Source organism: Orycteropus afer, unplaced genomic scaffold (assembly GCF_000298275.1).
Source record: "Orycteropus afer afer isolate SDZICR_OR568_19922 unplaced genomic scaffold, OryAfe1.0 scaffold00120, whole genome shotgun sequence".
In the NCBI taxonomy this organism is placed as follows: Eukaryota; Metazoa; Chordata; class Mammalia; order Tubulidentata; family Orycteropodidae; genus Orycteropus; species Orycteropus afer.
This window is the reverse complement of record NW_006921707.1, coordinates 6645031-6665443: the sequence shown is the minus strand read 5'-3', so window position 1 is coordinate 6665443 and position 20413 is coordinate 6645031. Positions and strand designations below refer to the sequence as shown.

General features: G+C 37.7%; 1 protein-coding gene across 1 annotated transcript in view; it reads right to left on the bottom strand.

Annotated features, from left to right (window-relative positions):
• SMAD1 (SMAD family member 1) overlaps window positions 1-20413 on the bottom strand; it is an 85869-nt gene that overhangs the window by 10601 nt on the left and 54855 nt on the right. Inside the window, exons 2-5 of the mRNA XM_007944105.2 lie at window positions 16241-16498; window positions 13555-13671; window positions 7535-7756; window positions 1024-1280 (exon numbers count right to left, since the gene is read on the bottom strand). Coding sequence (XP_007942296.1) covers window positions 1024-1280; window positions 7535-7756; window positions 13555-13671; window positions 16241-16498 — 854 coding nt within the window. The remainder of the gene's footprint in view (window positions 1-1023; window positions 1281-7534; window positions 7757-13554; window positions 13672-16240; window positions 16499-20413) is intronic.

Sequence of the window (20413 nt, the reverse complement as noted above, 5' to 3'; positions counted from 1 at the left end):
AAAAAAAAAAAAAAAAAAAAAAGGTTTAAAAACAAGTTAGGTAAGCTTCTGAAGAGAGAACATAAAAGCTGATTGCCTCACCCAAATATATAATTAGATTTGTTTCTCAAAGTAACAGAAAATGAATATTTATGAGAATTCAGAGACAAGTCAGTTACTAAATAACTGATTTGTGACATCTATTCTGATATTTAAATATTTATTTTACATTCAGTGGCATCTTTTAAATTGTTACTTCTCAGAGACAAAAGATGAGGCAGCAAGAGATCAATTATTATGATCGATGTCCTTAACCTTCTCCCTCTTTAAATTTTACAATACAATCTTTGAGCAAGGACCTTATTAAGTTTTGGATTATAATAAAATCATGAGGTTTACAGGAACTACTAAAAAAAACTGACCAATCAAAAATAATTTCCTAGATGATGGACTTGTATTTTTACATAAAGGTCATTTGCTTATTTTTGAAACAAAAGTAATAAACTTTGCCATTATCAAAGTACTTAAAACAAAAAATGAAAAGACATTTGTCTACTGAATTGATCTCATGAGACAACTACATTTAAATTATATATGTTAAATATGTAACATAACATATTCTAATAGTATTACAATAGCTAAAATAGTGCTGAGAACTCTGGTAGCATAGTGCCTAAGGCACCTTACTGCTAACCAGAAGGCTGGAGGTTCAAACCCATAAGCCACTCCTCAGAAGAAAGGTTGGACACATAGTGATACCACCTCAGAAACCCAAGAAGGGGTTGCTATGAGTCCGGCACACAACAACAACAAAATAGTGCTAAGAGATTAAGAAAAAGGTTATGAAATCCTGCTACTACTGTTAACACAAGCATTTTTATGTTCCAGTGATTGCCTGATAATTGACATCTTTGTTAGAGTGTGAAAATGTCTTGCTAAGTTAGCTTCTATGGACATATATCAAGAGGATATATATTTATACATTGGGAGAAAGCACCACACAAGTGTGTTAAACCCTGACCAGAAGAATCAGCACTCCCTTACCTTCACAAAGCTCATGCGGATAGTACACATTTTTGTGAGCTCATAGACAGTCTCAAAACCATGGTTTACGGACTGTGCCAGTAACTGAGCAAATTCTTGGTTGTTGAAAATTTTCAAACTACACCCACTAGGGATCTTGCAAACAGTAGTGGGATGAAATCCATGATGGTAGTTGCAGTTTCGGCTTTGCACAAAGATGCTACTATCACTGAGGCATTCGGCATATACCTCCCCTCCAACATAATAAAGATGAACGCCTATAGGAAGATAAAGCACAGGATTTAGTATCATTCTTTTTTTAATAGATGAAAGGCACCTGTGTTATCTCAATATAGAAACATAAATTTGCATGGATTTAAACTTTGGTAGTCAGATACATAGATATTCTCTAAATCCTGCACAACTGATAATACCTTAGTTAAATGTATTAGTTAATACAATGTCTGCATGTAAATGTGCATGTCTAGCAGGTCTCCAAGAAATAATTCAACAAAGCCCCCTAAGAATTAATAACAAAGTACAGTAGTTTAATTTTGATGAGAGTTTGTTGCTCTCTTTAGCTGTGAATTGAAAGAGTAACATCATTTCAAAAAAAATCCAAAAAGCAGCATAATAAAGCCTGGGACTTTATTATGGAATCTTCTATGTATTCATCATTTAAGCTCCATTGCATTTATTCTGCACTTGGGCTGTTTGAGAAATTTCAGGGTAGAGAGAAGGGAAGATAAAGAGAAGTAGAGGAACTAGAAAGCCATGGGTGGAGGAAGTACTGCTGAGCGCTAAAAGAAGAAAGAGCAGGAAATTTATCTTATCCAGCATTTTAAAAAAGGAGGAAAAAAACACCCCAGCATTCTGACAAAGCCCAAACCATTAAGGGAGATTACTTAATATAGGCCACCCAGTAAACAGTCACATCCCATGTGGCTTTAAATGATCCACCTTGCAAGTAAAGGCAACTCTGGCATGGCTGTCAATGCAAACTACTTTCTCATAGAAAATGTTATGTGTTGTGTTTGTACATATGCACAATGGCTAAGACGTCTATAACACAATCAGATAGTTACTGGGCCAGCAGTCTATTTTTCTGCCTGGTGGAAAGAAAACACCCCCCCACACACATTAAAAAAATGCTGAAAATTGAGAAAGTAAAACAATATATAATGAAGGAAAGCATATTATCACTCCTTGGGTGACCTAGAGGCAATGACTGTTAATAGTTTAACACACTGTAATCAGTCTTGGATATAATTAAAATTCTTTGCATACATTCAAAATATCTGTATGACTGCATGGACATAACTATTTATTCTCCCACTACTGGGTCATGTCTGTTATTATAACAATGTAATGATAACTATCTTTGGACAATTTTTAAAATAATATCTTTAGGAGAGATTCCTAAAAATTAATTATTGGATTGAAGGCACTTGATTCATTTTGCCAAACAACTTTCCAGAAAGTCTGAATCAGTTCATACCCTCAGCAACTGTGTAGGAGTCAGTGCTTTTCTCACTTCATCCACGTGAGTATTGAGTGTGAAGTGAAAACAAAATTCCTAATTTATAGCTGAAAAAAGAGTATCATTTTAGTTTTCATTTTAGTGGTTACCAGTGAAGCTGGCTATGCTCTAGTCTCAGACACTTTGTACCCATTTGTATTGCTCTTGTGAATTCACAGTTCTTATTTCTTACTCAGTTATCCCATTAAAACCGTATCAGTTGCCATCAAGTCAATTCTGATGCATGCAACCCCACACGTGTCAGAGTAGAACTGTCCTTCCTGGGGTTTTCATGGCTGTGAACTTTTGGAAGTAGATTACCAGGCTTTTATCTCAAGGTGCCTCTGGGTGGATTTGAACCACCAACCTTTCGGTCAGTATCTGAGCACTTACATACTTGTGCCACATAGGTATTCCTATTTATACAACTTGTTGTTAGGTGCTACAAGTTGTTGCCGTCTCAGAGCAACCTTATGCACAATACAATAAAACACTGTCTGGTGGTCCTGTGCCATCCTCACGGTTATTGTTATTTTCGAACCCATTTTTGCAGCCACTGTGTCAACCCATCTCACTGAGGGTTTTCCTCTTTGTTGCTGACCCTCTAATTTACCAAGCATGATGTCCTCCAGGGACTGGTCCCTGCTGAGAACATGACCAAAGTACACGAGATGAAGTCTCACCATCCTTGCTCCTAAGGAGCACTGTGGCTGTACTTCCAAGCCAGATTTATTCATTCTTTTGGCAGTCCATGGTAGATTCAATCTTTAATTCTTCTGTAGTCCTCCTTATTCACTGTTCAGCTTTCAAATACATATGAGATGACTGAAAGTAACACGGCTTAGGTCAGGTGCACCATAATCCTCAAAGTGACATCTTTGCTTCTTAACACTTTAAAGAGGTCTTCTGCAAGATATGCCCCATGCAATACATCATTTGATTTCTTGACTGCTGGTTCCATGGGCCTTGACAGTGGAGCTAAGTAAAATGAAATCCATGACAACTTTAATCTCTTCTCCATGTATTGTGATGTTGCTTACTGGTCCAGTTGTGAGGATTTTTGTTTTTGGAATGTTGGAGTGTAATCCACACTGAAGGCTACAGTCTTTGATCTGCCCTTTCAGCAAGCAAGGCTGTGGCATCTGCATATCGCAGATATGGTATCGGTATGAATCTTCCTACAATGATGATGTCACATTCTTCTTCATATAGGCCAGCTTCTTGGATTATGTGCTCAGCATACAGACTGAGTAAGTACAGTGATAGATATAACCCTAACACACACCCTTCCTGATTTTAAACCATGCAATAGCCCCTTGTTCTGCTCGAATGACTGCTTTTTGGTCTATGTACAGGTTCTGGATGAGCGCAATTATGTGTTCTGAAATTCCTATTCTTCCCAATGTTATCCATAATTTGTTATGATTCACACAGTTGAATGCCTATGCATAGTCAATAACACACATGTAAACATCTTTCTAGTATTCTTTGTTTTCAGCCTTGATCCATCTGACATTAGCTATGCTTTTCCTTGTTCCATACTCTCTTCTGAATCAAGCGTGAGTTTCTGGCAGTTCTCTATCGATGTACTGCTACAACAGTTTATTTTCTTCAGCAAAATTTTATTTGCATGTGATATTAATGATATTGTTGGATATAATTTCCACATTCTGTTGGATTACCTTTCTTTGAAATGGACACAAATATGGGTCTCTGCCAGTCAGTTGGCTAGGTAGCTGCCTACCAAATTTCTTGGCAGAGATGAGTAAGTACTTTGAATGCTGCATCCATTTGTTGAAACATCTCAATTGGTATTGCATTAATTCCTGGAGCCTTGTTTTTTGCTCATGTTTTCAGTGCAGCTTGGACTTCTTCCTTCAATACCATTGGCTCTTGATCATACGCTGCTATCTCCTGAAATTGTTGAAAGTTGACCAATTCTCTTTTTGGTACAGTGACTCTGTGTATTCCTTTTTTTTTGGATGCTTCCTGCATCATTCAATAGTTTACCCATAGAATACTTCAGTATTGCAACTTGAGGCTGGGATTTTTCTTCAGTTCTTTCAGCCTGAGAAATGCTGAGTGTATATGCATGCTATGAACCTAAGTTCTAGCATTTCATCACTAAATGTGATGAAAGCTGTTAGTTTGAAATAGCTCAAAGAACAAAGAAAAAGAGAACAAAGAACACTCATATACCCATTATCCAGATTCCTCTATTGTGACCATTTTACTTATGATTCGTGCCATCCCTACTAATCTCTTTCTCTGTGTGTGTGTGTGTGGGGTGTGTGTGTGTATGTATATGTATATATATCAATAAAGAGAGAGAGAGAGAAAGTTTATAGCATAGGATTGTTTTTAGACAGATAAATAGATCTTTATACATACATAATTTTTCCTGAACCATTTCTTCATAACTCTTCACCTCTAAATACTTAAGTGTGCATTCCTAAGAATAGGGATATTCTCTTACATAGCCACAATATAGTTAGTAGTGCCAGTAAATGAACATTGATATAACACGTTTATCTAATCTATCATTCATTATTGTAATTTCACCTGTTGACCCCAATAATATCCTTTCTAGTATTTTTTCCTTGTCCAGTATAAGAGCCTGTCTAGGCGGGGTACTGCATACAGTTATGTCTTTTTAAACCTATTTTAATCTGGAATACTTCTAATAGTTTTTTCAAAATTTTGGGAAAAAAATAATAAAGTCCCCCCTCACCCTTTTTAGTAGAATGTTCCTCATCTGAGGTTTGCCTGATATTTCCTCATAATAGATTCAGATTTGTATTCTGACCTGGAATACTGCGCAGATGATATAATGTCCTTCTCCGGGTGTCACTTCTGGAGATATACATGACATCTCTCAGTGACTCACTGGTAATGTTAATTCTGAGCCTCCAGTCACGATGCTGTCCGATTTCTCTACTGTATAATTACTGCTTTTTATTCTCCCTTGTAACTCATAGGTGTGAGGAGACACTTTAGGACCTTGCAAATATCCTGCTTCTCTCTATATTTTATGTCTATTCATGATTCCGGGAGCTCTGGTAGCATAGTGTCTAAGGCACCTGACTGCTAACCAGAAGGCTGGCAGTTCAAACCCACCAGCCACTCCTCGGAAGGAAGGCCGGGCAATCTACTTCCGTAGTGATACTGCCTCGGAAACCCAAAGAGGGGTCGCTGTGAGTTGGGTCTGACTCTACGGCACATAAAAACAACAACACAACAATTAATGATTCCAGCCTAATCCTTAGAATGAGAGTTGCTAAATGATGACTTTCTCACTCTATCTAGCACTACCTCTACATTTAGCAATCAGCCTTGCCCATTCATTTATCTGTCTGTTGATCACTGGTATGGACTTACGAATTACTATTGTTTTCCAATGGCTTAAAGTTCATTACAGGAGCTCTGGTAGCATAGTGGCTAAGACACTTGCCTGCTAACAGACGGCTGGCGGTTCAAACCCACCAGCCACTCCTCGGAAGGAAGGTTGGGCAATCCTACTTCCGTAGTGATACTGCCTCGGAAACCCAAGGAGGGGTCGCTATGAGTCGGGGCTGACTTGACGGCACATAACAACAACAACAACAACAAAGTTCATTACTGTACTTAACCAATCAGTGGGAGCTCTTCCAAGTTAGCTCCAGTGACATGTCTCTGTCATTTCCCCAGCATTTCTTTACTTTCTGGCATAATAAGATATTCTAGGCTTATCTTATGCCTACTTTCCCAGCTTTGGGGTCAGTCATTTCTCCAAAATTCAACTGGAAATGATGTTAGAGATCAAGATCTCTACAGTGGATTTGCTTATTACAATAGTATATCTTGGCCTTTTCAGTGGGTAGATCTGGAAACTACATGTATGTATATACAAATAAACATACATGCACATATAAACACACGTGCATATACACAAGGACATAAACATTCATATACACATGGTTTTTGTTGCTGTTGTTATCTGCCACTGAGTCAGCCCCTAATTCATGGAAACCTCATGTACAATGCAACAAAATACTGCCCAGTCCTGTGACATCCCCACGAATCAATGCAAATATGATTGTTGTGATCGACTGGGCTTTCAATGGCTGATTTTCCTAAGTATTTCACGAGGCCTTTCTTTCTAGTCTGTCTTAGTCTGTAAGCACCACTGAACCCTGTTCAACATTATAGCAACATGCAAGTGTCCACTGACAGATGTGTGGTGCTGATTATGATGTGCATTGGCCAGGATTTGAACCTGACACATACTTATTATTAAAATCATAATTTCAGTATGAACTGCTTTACAGAAAATGAATTTGCTCTGTAAGCTTTTACCCAAATCACAATTAAAAGAAAAAAGTGTGTGTGTGGGGGAAATCATGATTTCACACTGATACCTCATCCATCTTCACAAGGTTTTTTTTTCCCCCTTCTTCCATATCAATGTCCCTTCTTCCATACTGAAAACCTAGGCTCCCAACAACATCCATGTATTTACTCATTTGCTTAATCTAATATATCTAACGGTATAGAATTGTTTCGCGTACCCCCACAATAATCAAGACAACTAAAAAAAGTTCAGGAGTTGTTTGCAAAACCCACCCAACCTCCCTCTTCCTATTCTATCTGGCCCATTCATAAGTTACTTTGGATTAATTCTTTCTTTTCTTTACACTGACTTAAGGTATCATTTGAAATACAATTTGGTTTGCTTTAGTTTTTTGTTTTTTAAGTTTCTTGATTGTAAGTCCTTCTTTAACAGCTATTTTCTTCTACAGCAATACATGAAATAGACTAGTGCCCCAGAATAGCCAATCACTATTTCAGCTAATTTATATCAATATGATTGGAATGTGAAGAACTTCCTGAGTACAAACTGGAAAAAATATTTACAAAATGTAGTAAGTGAACATTATCTGGTGTTTGCTATGCCACAGGAATGATTAAGTCTAATTAGAGGGGACAGGAACACAGCACATATGCACTCAAAAAAAGGCCAAAGGGAAAACTCACCTTTTCCAATATGCCGCCTAGTGTTTTCAATAGTGGAATTCCGGTTAACATTGGATAGCAGCCCAAGACAGAAACGGTTCTTGTTGTTGGAAGGATCAGTGAAACCATCCACCAACACACTTGTGGAGGAGGCATGGAACGCTTCACCCACACGATTGTTGAGCTCATAGTACACAATTGAGCACCAGTGTTTTGGTTCCTCATAAGCAACTGCCTGAACATCTGTAAGAAAGAAAAGCTATAGTCAATCAGGGTTAGTGCCTCCGGCTCTCAAAAACTGAAACTGTGTTGTAAGTTGGCTCAGGATCATGGAATATTGCAACTCGAGGCTTGAATTTTTTTTTTCTCTACTTCTTTCAGCTTGAGAAATGCTGAATGTGTTCTTCCCTTCTGGTTTTCTAACTCCACGTCTTTGCACATTTCATTATAATACTTAACTTTGTTTTCTCCAACAGCCCTTTGAAATCTGTTCAGCTCTTTTAACCTGTTTCTTCCATTTGTATAGGTACTCTATGTTCAAAAGTTTCATTTATTTTCATCTTTTTTTTCCCTTTTCTGTCTTTTTAATGACTTCTTGTCTTCTTCATGTTTGATGTCATCCCACAACTTATCTGGTCTTTGGTCACTAGCATTGAGTCAAATCTATTCTTTAGATAGCCTCTACAATCAGGTGGGATATATTCAAGGTTGTACTTTGGCTTGTTTTAATCTTCTTCAGCTTCAACTTGAACTTGCATATGAGCAACTGATGGTCTGTTCCAGAGTTAGCCCCTGGCTTTGTTCTGACTAATGATACTGAACTTTTCCCATAGCTTTTCTTTCCATAGATGTAGTTGATTTGATCCAGCAATGTCTGCATGTGTAGTCACCATTTATGTTGCTGGGAAAGGTATTCCCAATGAATAGGTTGTTGGTCTTACAAATTCTATCATGGGATCTCCAGCATCATTTCTGTCACCAAGACTGTTATTTTCCAACGTTCATATTCCAATTACTAGTAATTATCAATGCATCTTCCCCCCCTTGGAATTTTATTTATTTTTGTTGAGAATGTATACAAGAAAATATAAATCAATTCAATAGTTTCTACATGTACAGTTTAGTGACAGTGATTACATTTTTTAAGTTGTGCAACCTTTCTCCCCATCCTTTTCTTAGTTGTTCTTTCCTCATTAACATAAACTTATTGCTCCCTAAAGCTTCTATCTAATATTTCAAGTTGCTGTTGTCCACATGATCCCATACAGATAGTTCTTAAAAGAGCATTAAGCTCAAGGTAGACCTCTTTTTTTTTTACTAGTTAAGCTAAGTTACCATTTGGCTTTTAGATGACTTCAGGGGGTATATTTAGTTTAAGGTTTAAAGATTACCTCAGGGCAACAATAGTTTCAGGGGTTCATCTACTCTCCATGGCTTCAGAAAGTCTAAAGTCCATGAGAATTTGAAATTCTGTTCTGCATTTCCCCCTTTTGATTAGGATTCCCCTAGGGATTCTTTGATCAAAATGTTCAGTAATGGTATATGGGCACCATCTAGTTCTTCTGGTCTCATGGCAAAGGAGGCAGTTGTTCATGAAGGTAATTAGCCATGCAATCCATACCCTCCTGTTTCTGACTTTCCTTCCTCCTTCTTCAGTTGCTCAGTGAATAGAGAACAACTATTGTGCTCTGGATGTAAGCTTTCAAGACCCCAGGCACTACACAACAAACTAGGAGGTGAAAGATAAGCAGTAAACATGTTATTAAGCCAATTAACTGGATGTCCCCTGAAACCATGACCCTAAATCTCCAAATCAAGGAACCAAATCCCATGAGGTATTTGGTTGAACATAAGCAGCTTCAGTAACTACTTTTTTGGGGATCATTATTATAAATATATCACACAAGTTTTGCCAATTCAACTTTTTATAGGTGTACAACTTATTGACAGCAATTGTAATAATCAGTTATATCAATGCATCTTGATTACAAGTTTGATCAATTTCAGACTGTAGAAATTGCTAAAAATCTTCAACTTTTTAATTTTGGTATTAGTAATTGGTGTGTAAACTTGAATAACAGTCACATTAACTAGTCTTCCTTGTAGACGTATGGATACTATCCTGTCACTATCAGTGATGTACTTCAGGACAGATCTTGAAATGTCTTTTTGGTAATGAATGTGACACCATTCATTTTCAATTTATCACTCCCGGCATAGCAGACCCTTATCATTGTCTGATTCAAAATGGCCAATATCAGCCCATTTTACCTCATTAATGCCTAGAATAGGAGCTCTGGTAGCATAGTGCCTAAGGCACTTGACTGTGAACCAAAAGGCTGGTGGTTCAAAACCCACCAGTCACTCCTCAGAAGGAAGGTTGGGCAATCTACTTCCGTAGTGATACTGCCTCAGAAACCCAAGGAGGGGTCGCTATGAGTTGGGGCTGACTCGACGGCACACACAACAACAACACCACCTAGAGTATCGATCTTTATGCTTTCTATTTCATTTTTGATGACTTCTATTTTTTTCAGTCACACTTCTTCATACATTCCACATTTGGATTATTAATGGATGTTTGCAGCTGTCCCTTCTTATTTTGAGTTGTGCCACATCAGCAAATGAAGGTCCTGAGAATAAGTCATTAAGGTTGCCTATACTATGAGGAGGCAGCTCTTGCCTAGTCAGAAGGCTTTCAACTTAAGAGGCTTATTTTCTGGTACTATATCAGACAATGTTCTGCAGCTAATCATAAGGTTTTCACTGGCCAATTTTTCTACAAGTAGATTGCCAGGTCCTTCTTTTCAGCCTGTCTTAGTCTGGAAGTGTCGCTGAAACCTGCCCACCATGAGTGACCCTGCTGATATTTTAAATACCGATGCCCCATCGTAGCTTCCACTATCACAGCAACACATAAGCTACCACAGTATAGCAAACTGACTATACACAAAGGTTAAGTATGCTTGTGCTTTTTCAAAGCAATGAACACCAGTTCTAATTATTGATAAGAAATTACTTTACTTCATATTTAATTTCCAATAACTATCACGGCTACAGCTTTGCTCCAGTGTTCAAACTCAGGAAGAAATCTTGCCAGCTGGCCATTCTTACAGAATGAATCATATCTCTTCCATCCAGATTTCATGCTAACTTCCTTATATTTGCTTTAAGTCATGCATAGCAGGTGTGTTTTGTCTCTCCATTCCCAGAATGGGCCAACAATGGAAATTACCCAACTTTACTGACAGGATGCAGCTTGTTAAGTCAAATCTCTTAAGACCAACAAATCTCCAAACAGAACATGCTTCTAAACATTTTAACTAAAACGTTTTAAAGATAAGTTCCTTCTGTAGTAAAACCACTTATACCACTGCCTTAGAGATTCCAGGAATACAACCCATTGTATATCCAGTATGCCAATATTTAATGATCTGAGGTTTTAGAAGTCTTGGGTATATAACCATTTAAAAAAAAAAAAAGAAAGGAAGGAAGGAAATCCATATCAGAAGCATGGACTGTACCTGTTAAGGGAGAACTACCACTATGTTCTTAAATCAACTACACAAATATTAAAAAAGCATTTTACTTCAGAATTCAATAAAGAAAACAAGGAAAACGATCATTTAAAAACCCACGCATACATTAGTTATCTTACATATGTAAACAAGTGAGCTAAAAATAAACATACACTGTTGTCCCTGTTTGCTAAATACCTCTTCCACATATCAAAATACATTTCAAAGAGCAAAATGTTAATGATTTACAATGGTAAAATATAGAAGAAGCCTGCAGCCTCATTAACAAATGGTTCTTATCAACAATCAGAATTGTACAAAATACTGCATCTAGGACAGGTGCTGATGATTTTTTTTTTTTTAGGCCTGAAAGGTTTTATGGGCCACAAAATCTCTACTGCAACTATTCAACTCTGCTTGTATACACGAAAACAACCATAGATAATATAAAAGCAAAAAACTTGCTGTGTTCCAATAAAATTTTATTTACAAAAACAGCAGGCTGAATTGGCCTGTGGGCTGTAGTCTGTTGAACCCTAATCTTGGAAAACCACTAAACGTTTAAAAAATTTTTTAAAGGCCATTATTCCTTCCTTCTGAAAATATTAACTGCAAATTTCTTCTAGTGGAGAAAATTTTGAAAGCTATTTAAAGGACATGACTATTTCTTGAAATCTGGTATTTTAAGGCATAACAACTAAACTGGCATCAAGTGAAACAATAGTTCAGGGTCCACATGACTGTACAGTAATGCAGCTGTGGCCTCTTTTGCTCTAATGCTCCCCAAGTGCAAATCCCACAGATGTGTGATAGGGGCTATTTTCCCCTATTTTCTTTTATTATCAGCTCATAATTATATGTTTAAGAGGATGTTCTAGAGATGATCAGGAACCCTAAAATTCAGAGCCCATTAAAAAAAGATAAAAATACGGCCTTTGTCTATGGATGACTCATGATATACTAGAGGTACACCTCGAGTATGAGATTCAGCTCATCCTATGAAAGAGAGAGTATTCCCCCCATCAGTGTAGGTTGTAAAAGAAAATTTACAGGTAAAAAGTATATATTCTATTTCACTACACTGCACATTTAAGAATGGTTTTTTGAGTTCATGATCAAATGTTAAGCCTGAAAAAAATACTACCAACTCTAGTGAAGACTGAATTATTTCATATTTTAATAAAAAGATAGTAAGAATGAAGTAAGACATACCTATATTATTCCTGGGTGGTGCAAACAGTTAATGTGCTCAGGTGCTATCTGTAAGGTTGGTGGTTCAAGTTCACCCAAAGATGACTTGGAAGAAAAGCCTGGTGATCTACTTCTGAAAGGTCAGAGTCATTGAGACTCTATGGAGCACAGTTCTACTCTTGACACACATGGGCTCACCTTGTGTCAAAATCAGCTTCATGGCAATTGCTTTACTGGTTTAAGAAATCAAATTGCAGTTTAACTTCAATTTCTAAAAACTTTATACAAACTGAATGGTCCATGCCACAGGTTAAGCATATCACTGAAGTACTTTCCTCAAGAGAGGTTAATATGGAACAATTTTTTTTTTTCCCAACAGTGTGGTCATGGCATCATACAGATGCTAAGTCATTTACCTGAGTTCTCTGTTCACTTAAACCTAATCAACTTTCCACTTCAGACCTGGAAGAATGATGATATCCTCTCATCAGTCACTTCCAGGGAAAATACCGAGCAGGGAACAAAGACCCATCCTCTTATAGAAAGGGAAAGAAGTTTTCAATGCTGTTTATAAACTCTTCAGGATAAGAAAAAGAACATTTTGACAATAAGGTTGTTGATGTTACGTGCCACTGAGTTCATTGCAACTCACAGCGACCGTATATGACAGAATAAAATGCCCCATAGGGTTTCCTAGCCTCTTATCTTTAGGAGAGCAGGTTGCTAGGTCTTTTCTTGAATGGAGCCACTGGTGGGTTCCAACTGCAGACCTTTTTGATTAGCAAGAGAGCACTTAACTATTGTGCAGTAAGGTTAGAAATAAAGACTAAAAGAAAAAAACAAATACGATTAGTTTGTTCCAGCTTCAGCTATATATAGATGGGCAGAGAAAATAAATAAGGTTTTATGAATATCTATTCTAACTAAAAAAGGAACCTTTTGGAAAGCCATGCTATATGAACTTCGGATTCTGACTAAAAGCTCAGCTGTAATATTATTATGCTCATTATTTCACAATACCCCTTTGTCCCTCTCATTAAAATACTCTTTTTAATCACCATTTCAAAATTATGAAGTATTGTAGATCTATAGAGACAAATGCACACTTATTCTTAAGCCTTCATTATGTCAAATGTAGTTTGTTTTTTTTTTTAAATAAAAGACTTATTTTTTGTCCAAAGAATTCTTTCTATTGAAGCTTTTTGCATCATTGTGCTCTACTTTTCTCAAATAGGTAACCTTTCTAAAGATTAGTAAAAACTTGTGAGAAACTAATATTTGGAAAAGTAAACTTTAGCTTCTATGAAGGGAGTAAATGGCAGTTGATTTTACCTCCTCTGTTAATCTCTGAGGGCAGTGAAGGTGCCATCATATTGGTGTCCATTGGCTGTGAGCCATCTTGGGTCATGGGGTCTTCAGGAGGCAGGTATGCAGGTGGGGGTGTATCAGCTACAAAGGTTAAAGAGAAAAAGACTTCTTCATCTTTAATAAACACACATGCTTATACACATACTTTCTACTGTCTTGAGATTCATAGGAGATCAATCAAGTTATCATTTCAACCTTTCTGTCAGCAGATTAAGGAGCTCTGGTGGCACAGTGGTTAAAGCACTTGCCTGTCAACCAAAACGACAGTAGTTCGAACCTACCAGCAATTCCACAGGAAAAACATGTGCCACAGTCTGCTTGGAAACCCAAAGGGGCAGTTCTACTATGTCCTACAGGGTCATTATGAGTCAGAATCTACTTGAGGGCAATGGGTTTGGTTTTGATTGACCAGAAGATTGGCTATTACAGATATTGGACTTGACATACAATTTATAAAAATAACTATTATCTCACAATCTTATATATTTTTAGTAAAAATTCAATGGGAGGAAAAATACTACATGCCAGTTCTAGAAAATATCTGCCTATCTAGGACTGTGATATTTAAAAACAATCAGAACAACATATAAATACACTTTCATGCAACCCACTTCGAGAAGACCCTCTATATTACATACAGATGGAAAATCTATGAATGGTGTACAGGATGAAGCAGCTTTAAGGTCTCCTACATTAAACCTATGGCTCTCAGGAATCTACCAACTGAATTTCATTACAACCTACTATTTATACTGTTAATTTTCCACAGCATCAAGCAATCTTCCTATCCACTTAAATAATCACTACTTTTAGAATCACTAGAATAATAAGGAAACAAATCAGTTTATCACAGTTATCTTCTATTTCAGAATTCATACATTTTTTCCAGAAAGCACATAGCCAGCTGGCAAATAACAGCCCATCCAACATATACGAAAAAGGCTTGGGGACAAATTTTTACCATGATTACCTGGGATAAGTACTACAGACTACTCAAAGTAACTGTTAAATACAAATAGCTAATACTGCTGCTTCACTTTTTCTCAGTGATTTCTCTATCTGACTCTTAGCTGAATTACAACCCGATGACTCCCACCATCTAGCTGCTAACAAAGGCCATGCTAACAAGCACCGATACTGGACTACAGGGACTTTGTCTGGATGCCTTTTTCACCCTTTTTCCAGCTTCTTTGAACTCAGCTTCTTCCCTGCAGCTGTAATGCTGACTCTGATTTACTTCCAGCCAGGAATGAAGACAAAGAGCCTCCTCTGAGACCACATCCAATGAATTCCTGCAAACCAGCTGCTGGAAATTTCATAGGTAACCCACAGCATAAGCACCAGCACGGGGATCAGATAATTACTGGTAGTACTCCACTCTTCCCCTAAGCAGCTCCTTCCATTCCTTGCAACTTTCCCTTTCCCACACTTCCTCTACTTGGCCTATGACTTAATCATTAACAGCTAAGGACAAAGTGTAAATTCAAATGATAATCTTCATTTTGTTTTTCACTGTTGGGACCACCTTGGGTTTGTCAAAAGAACCTCCTCACCACTAACCTACCCATGAAATCCAATGGCTCTGGGAGAGAATGGGGTAGATAAGAAATATCAGTAGGTAGGATGGTATCAGTTTGATTTTCAAACTAGCCTATTTATGTCCCAGCTTCTTTCTAATCAGCTTTGTATTGATAAACAAATAAAATAATGCAAAATAAGGAGATGCAAAATAAAAAGCAAGCAATCAATCCATGTAAGCAAGCAAAATCAAGTCTGGACTACTTTTCAAGACACACCAACATTGATGCTGAATTCAAATTTATTTAAAAGTATGTCAAGTGGCCCAATTGACAGGCTGGCCTATTTTCCCATCTTGAAATGCTAACAAATAATAAAGTATATCTTTGTTTAAAGTATCCGTTTTGAGGTCTACTGGCAAACAACTTGGCACTAATCTTTTTTTTTTCCTAAGATGCTTGCTTATTAACCTATAACTTGAAAAACATAACGTTCTAATTAATCATTTATTTTGATAAACATTATACCATCAGTTAAGTCTTAAAAAAGAGGATAATTGTTTTTGTCTTTGCTAAATTAAACAAGCAGATGGTTTCTAGTGCTTCTGCTGCAATTCCTTTGATGTTGAAGTATATGTTTCTTGGGATTACATCACCATTTAAATGAATTTAATTAAGTAGGAGGGCGTAATCCCTCAGGAAATAAGTTTTCTAAGGTTGTATTTAAAACCGGGTTTCTTCTATGTAAGAAAATGATATTGATCAAGGTGGTTTCTCATAACAGCAAATATGTGTAAAACACCATTTTTCTTTTTCTCTGTTTCAACAAGAGCAAAGACAGTAACCATTATGTCACATCCCAAAGGACGCAGCAGCTTCAAAATCTTTTACAATCAAGGAAAAATATATAGCTGATATTTGTCAAGCATCTATGCCTGACAAATAAAACAAAAAGTTTGCTTACTTGGTCACAAGGTGTTCTTTCCCCAAAAGTCACACTATAAGAGTACTAGAGCACACTGCCATATACCGAACTGGAAAGCTCTCTCCAATCCAGATCACCCACTTCTCCCTGGTACCATGATAACCCAGTCCAATGAAAGCACAGCATATCACTGAACATTCCAACTTACCTGGCATCTGAAAAGGGCTTCCTGGGTCTGAGCTGGTAGGAGAGTGAGGGTAGGTGCTACTGCTGCTTCCAGGAGAGTTTGGGTAACTGCTGTTGGGTGAATGAGGAAATGGATGGCTGTTGGGTTGCTGGAAAGAATCTGGAAAAGTGGCATTGAGTGGCATGTGAGGCTCATTTTGTCCTAAGTTACGGAACTGAGCTAAAAGGCTGTGCTGAGGATTATATTCACTGTGTCTTGGAACCAGCACTGGAGGAAGAACTGGAAAAATGGAAAGAAAAAAGAGAGACAAAAATGAGAATGATAAAAATCTATAATTATGTGCAATAACCTTGAAACATAATCTGTAAGTGACAATGAATTATCTGAACTCTCCCTTGCTGGTAACTCAAAAGCACCATTCAGGAGAATATAGTCTCTTTAGAATCATCAATGACATATGCCTGATATCTGCTGCCTTGATAAACTGCCCCAGAAAAGTCTTATAAAATACATTTGTTTAGGTTGAAAATGTCAACCTTCCCATTCTTAATTTTTTCATTTACTAAGAATGAAACAAAAACACAATTAATATTATGAATCACCAGTGACAATTCCAGTTTGCAGCTCTGGCTGATAAGATGTCCCATTTAAGAGCTAATAATATTTATTGAGCAATCCTAGAATAAATAAAAAAAGAATGCTCCTTGGAAGCAAGGATGACCAGTTGCTAGAAAAGACATCATTTTGGTAAAGCAGAGGTCCGCAAAAGGAAGGGAAACCCTCAATGAGAAGAAATGACACAATAGCCACAGCAAGACCATGAAGATGGTGTTGTTGTTGTTATGTGCCGTGGAGTCGGACCCGATTCATAGCAACCCCTCCTTGGATTTCTGAGGCAGTATCACTATGGAAGTAGATTGCCCAACCTTCCTTCCAAGGAATGGCTGGTGGGTTTGAACTGCCAGCCTTCTGGTTAGCAGTCAAGTGCCTTAGGCACTATGCTACCAGAGCTCCTTGAAGATGGTGTAGGTCTGGGCAACATTTCACTGTGTTCTGACTCGACAGTTAACTTTAACAACATTTACTGAACAACATCAATTAACCACAGAATGTTTTAAATTGAAACGCTAACACTTTAAAACAAAAGCAAGTATAATATATAAAGCTGAGGGGGTAAATGCAGCAAACAGTACAAAATTCAAACGCCAAGAAACATACTTAATTAGACAAGATAGGATGTTTTGTAGTACAGAATTTACATTGTGTCCTAGTAGTCATGCCTTACGAAATTCTTTTCTGTAAGGATCTTAATGTTTAGTCGTGTTTCACAATGTGATAGATCAAGGAAGAAAACAGGCCACACAATCACATTTTCTTTTTAGAAACCTGTTGAGAAGCTAGGAAACCAACTCTCATGTTGTTCCTAAAACCTCTGTATGCTAGGATCCTAAGGAGTTAATAATTAGCATGGTCATCAACGTCTAAAAAACTTGGTGTTTTGAAACCTGATAGTGAGAAAGTCACTGTAAATGTAATACTCATAGAAGAGAAGGGTTAACTAACAGTCACAGTCTTAGTAGGGCTAACAACTAACCTTTTCACTAGGGTGCCCATAACGCTCTTCCCCAGTAACAAAGGTCCTGGAATTCTTACTACTCTGGTGGCCCAGTTAGGAAGAGAAGAATAAACATGGGAGGAGTGAGGATGGCATTTAAAATCTGTTACTCTTGGTTGCCAGAATCTATTTTCCTAAGGAAATATATTTAGTGGTATTAAGAATTAAGTAGATTTTTGAGGGCTTTCCTGGGAATTTATTAATAATTTGCATCATTTCTATGGGAAAACATGTTCCTAACACTTGGATTATCACTTATTAATGAGATGAAAATTATTTTTGTTTTAGTAAAAATAAGTTTTGTAGATAGTGAAATTTCCCATATGCTGTATCTTAAGTTTCTTTTTAAGCTGTTCTCAAGAAGATTTATTGATTTCCCTGTTATTTGATCCTTTAGGAAGCAATCTTTTTAGTACAATAAAAATATTTTCATTTTAGCAGTGATGGAATCTGTCCAAATCAACTCATCAAAGTGTGGTAATCTCTCCTTCTACCTTTCAATAGTCATCTGAAGTGTCACTTTCTTTGTTTTGTTGAAGAAAACAACAAAGATTCCCCCAGTCCAATAAAAATCCATATTCTAAAATAAATATATGCTACGAAATAGCCTGATACCTTTGAATTTCCTATATAATGATACAAAAAAAAAAAAAAAAAAACCCACACAAACTCACTCCCATTGAGTCGGATTTGACTCACAGCGATCCCCCCCCCTTGCGTTTCCAAGGCAGTATCACTATGGAAGTAGATTGCTCAACCTTCCTTCCGAGGAGTGGCTGGTGGGTTTGAACCACCAGCCTTCTGGTTAGCAGTCAAATGCCTTAGGCACTATGCCACCATATAATGATAAACATTCCTTTTTTCTTTTAGTTGCTGCAGCTTTAGTTATCACTTCCCAATTTGCCTTTTATATATAGTCATCTAGCTATAGCCTTGATTCTGATTCTTATCCTTAAAAGAGGGCAAACACTAACCCCTAAACCCCTCCCTACAAATGTAGCGCCAGACAGCAACGTGAACCAATTGTCCACCTCCCACCTGGCAATATGCACAGATTCTACTACTAGAGCCCTTTAGCAGCTCCTACTGCTGTAGTAAAGAGCTCTGGTAGCACAGTGCCTAAGGCACTTGGCCTGCTAACCAGAAGGCTGGCGGTTCAAACCCATCAGCCACTCCTCGGAAGGAAGGTTGGGCAATCTACTTCCGTAGTGATACTACTTCGGAAACCCAAGGAGGGGTCGCTAGGAGTCGGGTCCGACTCGATGGCATATAACAACAACACAACAACACTGCTGTAGTGGGTAAGGCATCTGGTTGCTAACCAGAATATTGGTGGTCCAAACCCACTAGCTGCTCTGTGGGAGGAAGATGAGGCAATCTACTTCCATAAAGATTTACAGCCTTGGAAACCTAATGGAGGTCACTGAGTAAGAATCATCTAGATGGCAATGGGTTGTTTTTTTTTTCTTTACTGCCAATGTTACAACTCATAGCAACACTGTAGGAAGAACAGAACTACTCCATAGTTTCCAAGGTTATAAATCTTTATGGAAGAAAACTACCACATCTTTTTCCCATGGAGTGGTTGGTGGGTTTAAACTACCAACCTTTCAGTTAGTAGCCAAGTGCTTAACCAACCACTACCAATGGCAATTGTTTTGATTTATTGCCAACGTTTAATAGGAGTTCCTGGGTGGTGCAAAATCAGTATACTCCACTGTTAACCTGAAAGTTGGAGTTTTGAGTCAGAGGTGGTTGAAACAAAGTCTTAGTGACCTACTTCTGAAAAATTAACCACTGAAAACCCTAAGGAGCACAGATAGCTCTACTCAGACATACACTGAGTTGCCATGAGCTGGAATTGACCCCGAGGCAACCAGTTAGGGCCTAATAGCGTTTTAGAATTGAGGATTTACTTATTCCCACTGGCTATAGATGGAAGCAGTCAAGAGGGAAATAATTAACCTTTGCAATAACAGCAGGAGAATGCAATGTATTTTTGCTTCAAACTCACCAGCCACTCCTTGGAAGGAAGACTGGGCAATCCACTTCCGTAGACATACTGCCTCAGAAACTCAAGGAGGGGTGGCTATGAGTTGAGTTAAACCCTGTGTAAGTGCTCCTGCAGTAACCATGTCATATGGTGTATACAGTGGTTTGGTGCTAAGGTCCACTGCACATCACAGATGATCAGTTTTCGTAGATCACTTGGGAAGTGAGCCACCAAGCACAACAAAGAAGCACCCTACAGATGAACTCAAACAGAAAAATAATTTAAAAATCAACCCTGATTATTAATAGAAGATGGTTTTGCTATTGTTGAGGTCATTACGAGTATTCTTTAAATGAAGTTAGGCTTTAAAAGGTGTATTGAGGAATAACATACTGTGGTATAGTAAATTACTTTGTGTGGCTTTTCTATACGTAAGTCTTTGTAAACTCCAAGGTGGGATTTGCTATGAGCAACTGAGGAGCTCCTGATTGCTGAAGGTGTCCACCTGGAGTATTTCTGTTGGGAGTGGCACAAAACAATGTTCTGGCAGGTGCCCACTCTCTCTCAGGTGCTTAGAGTTCTGATG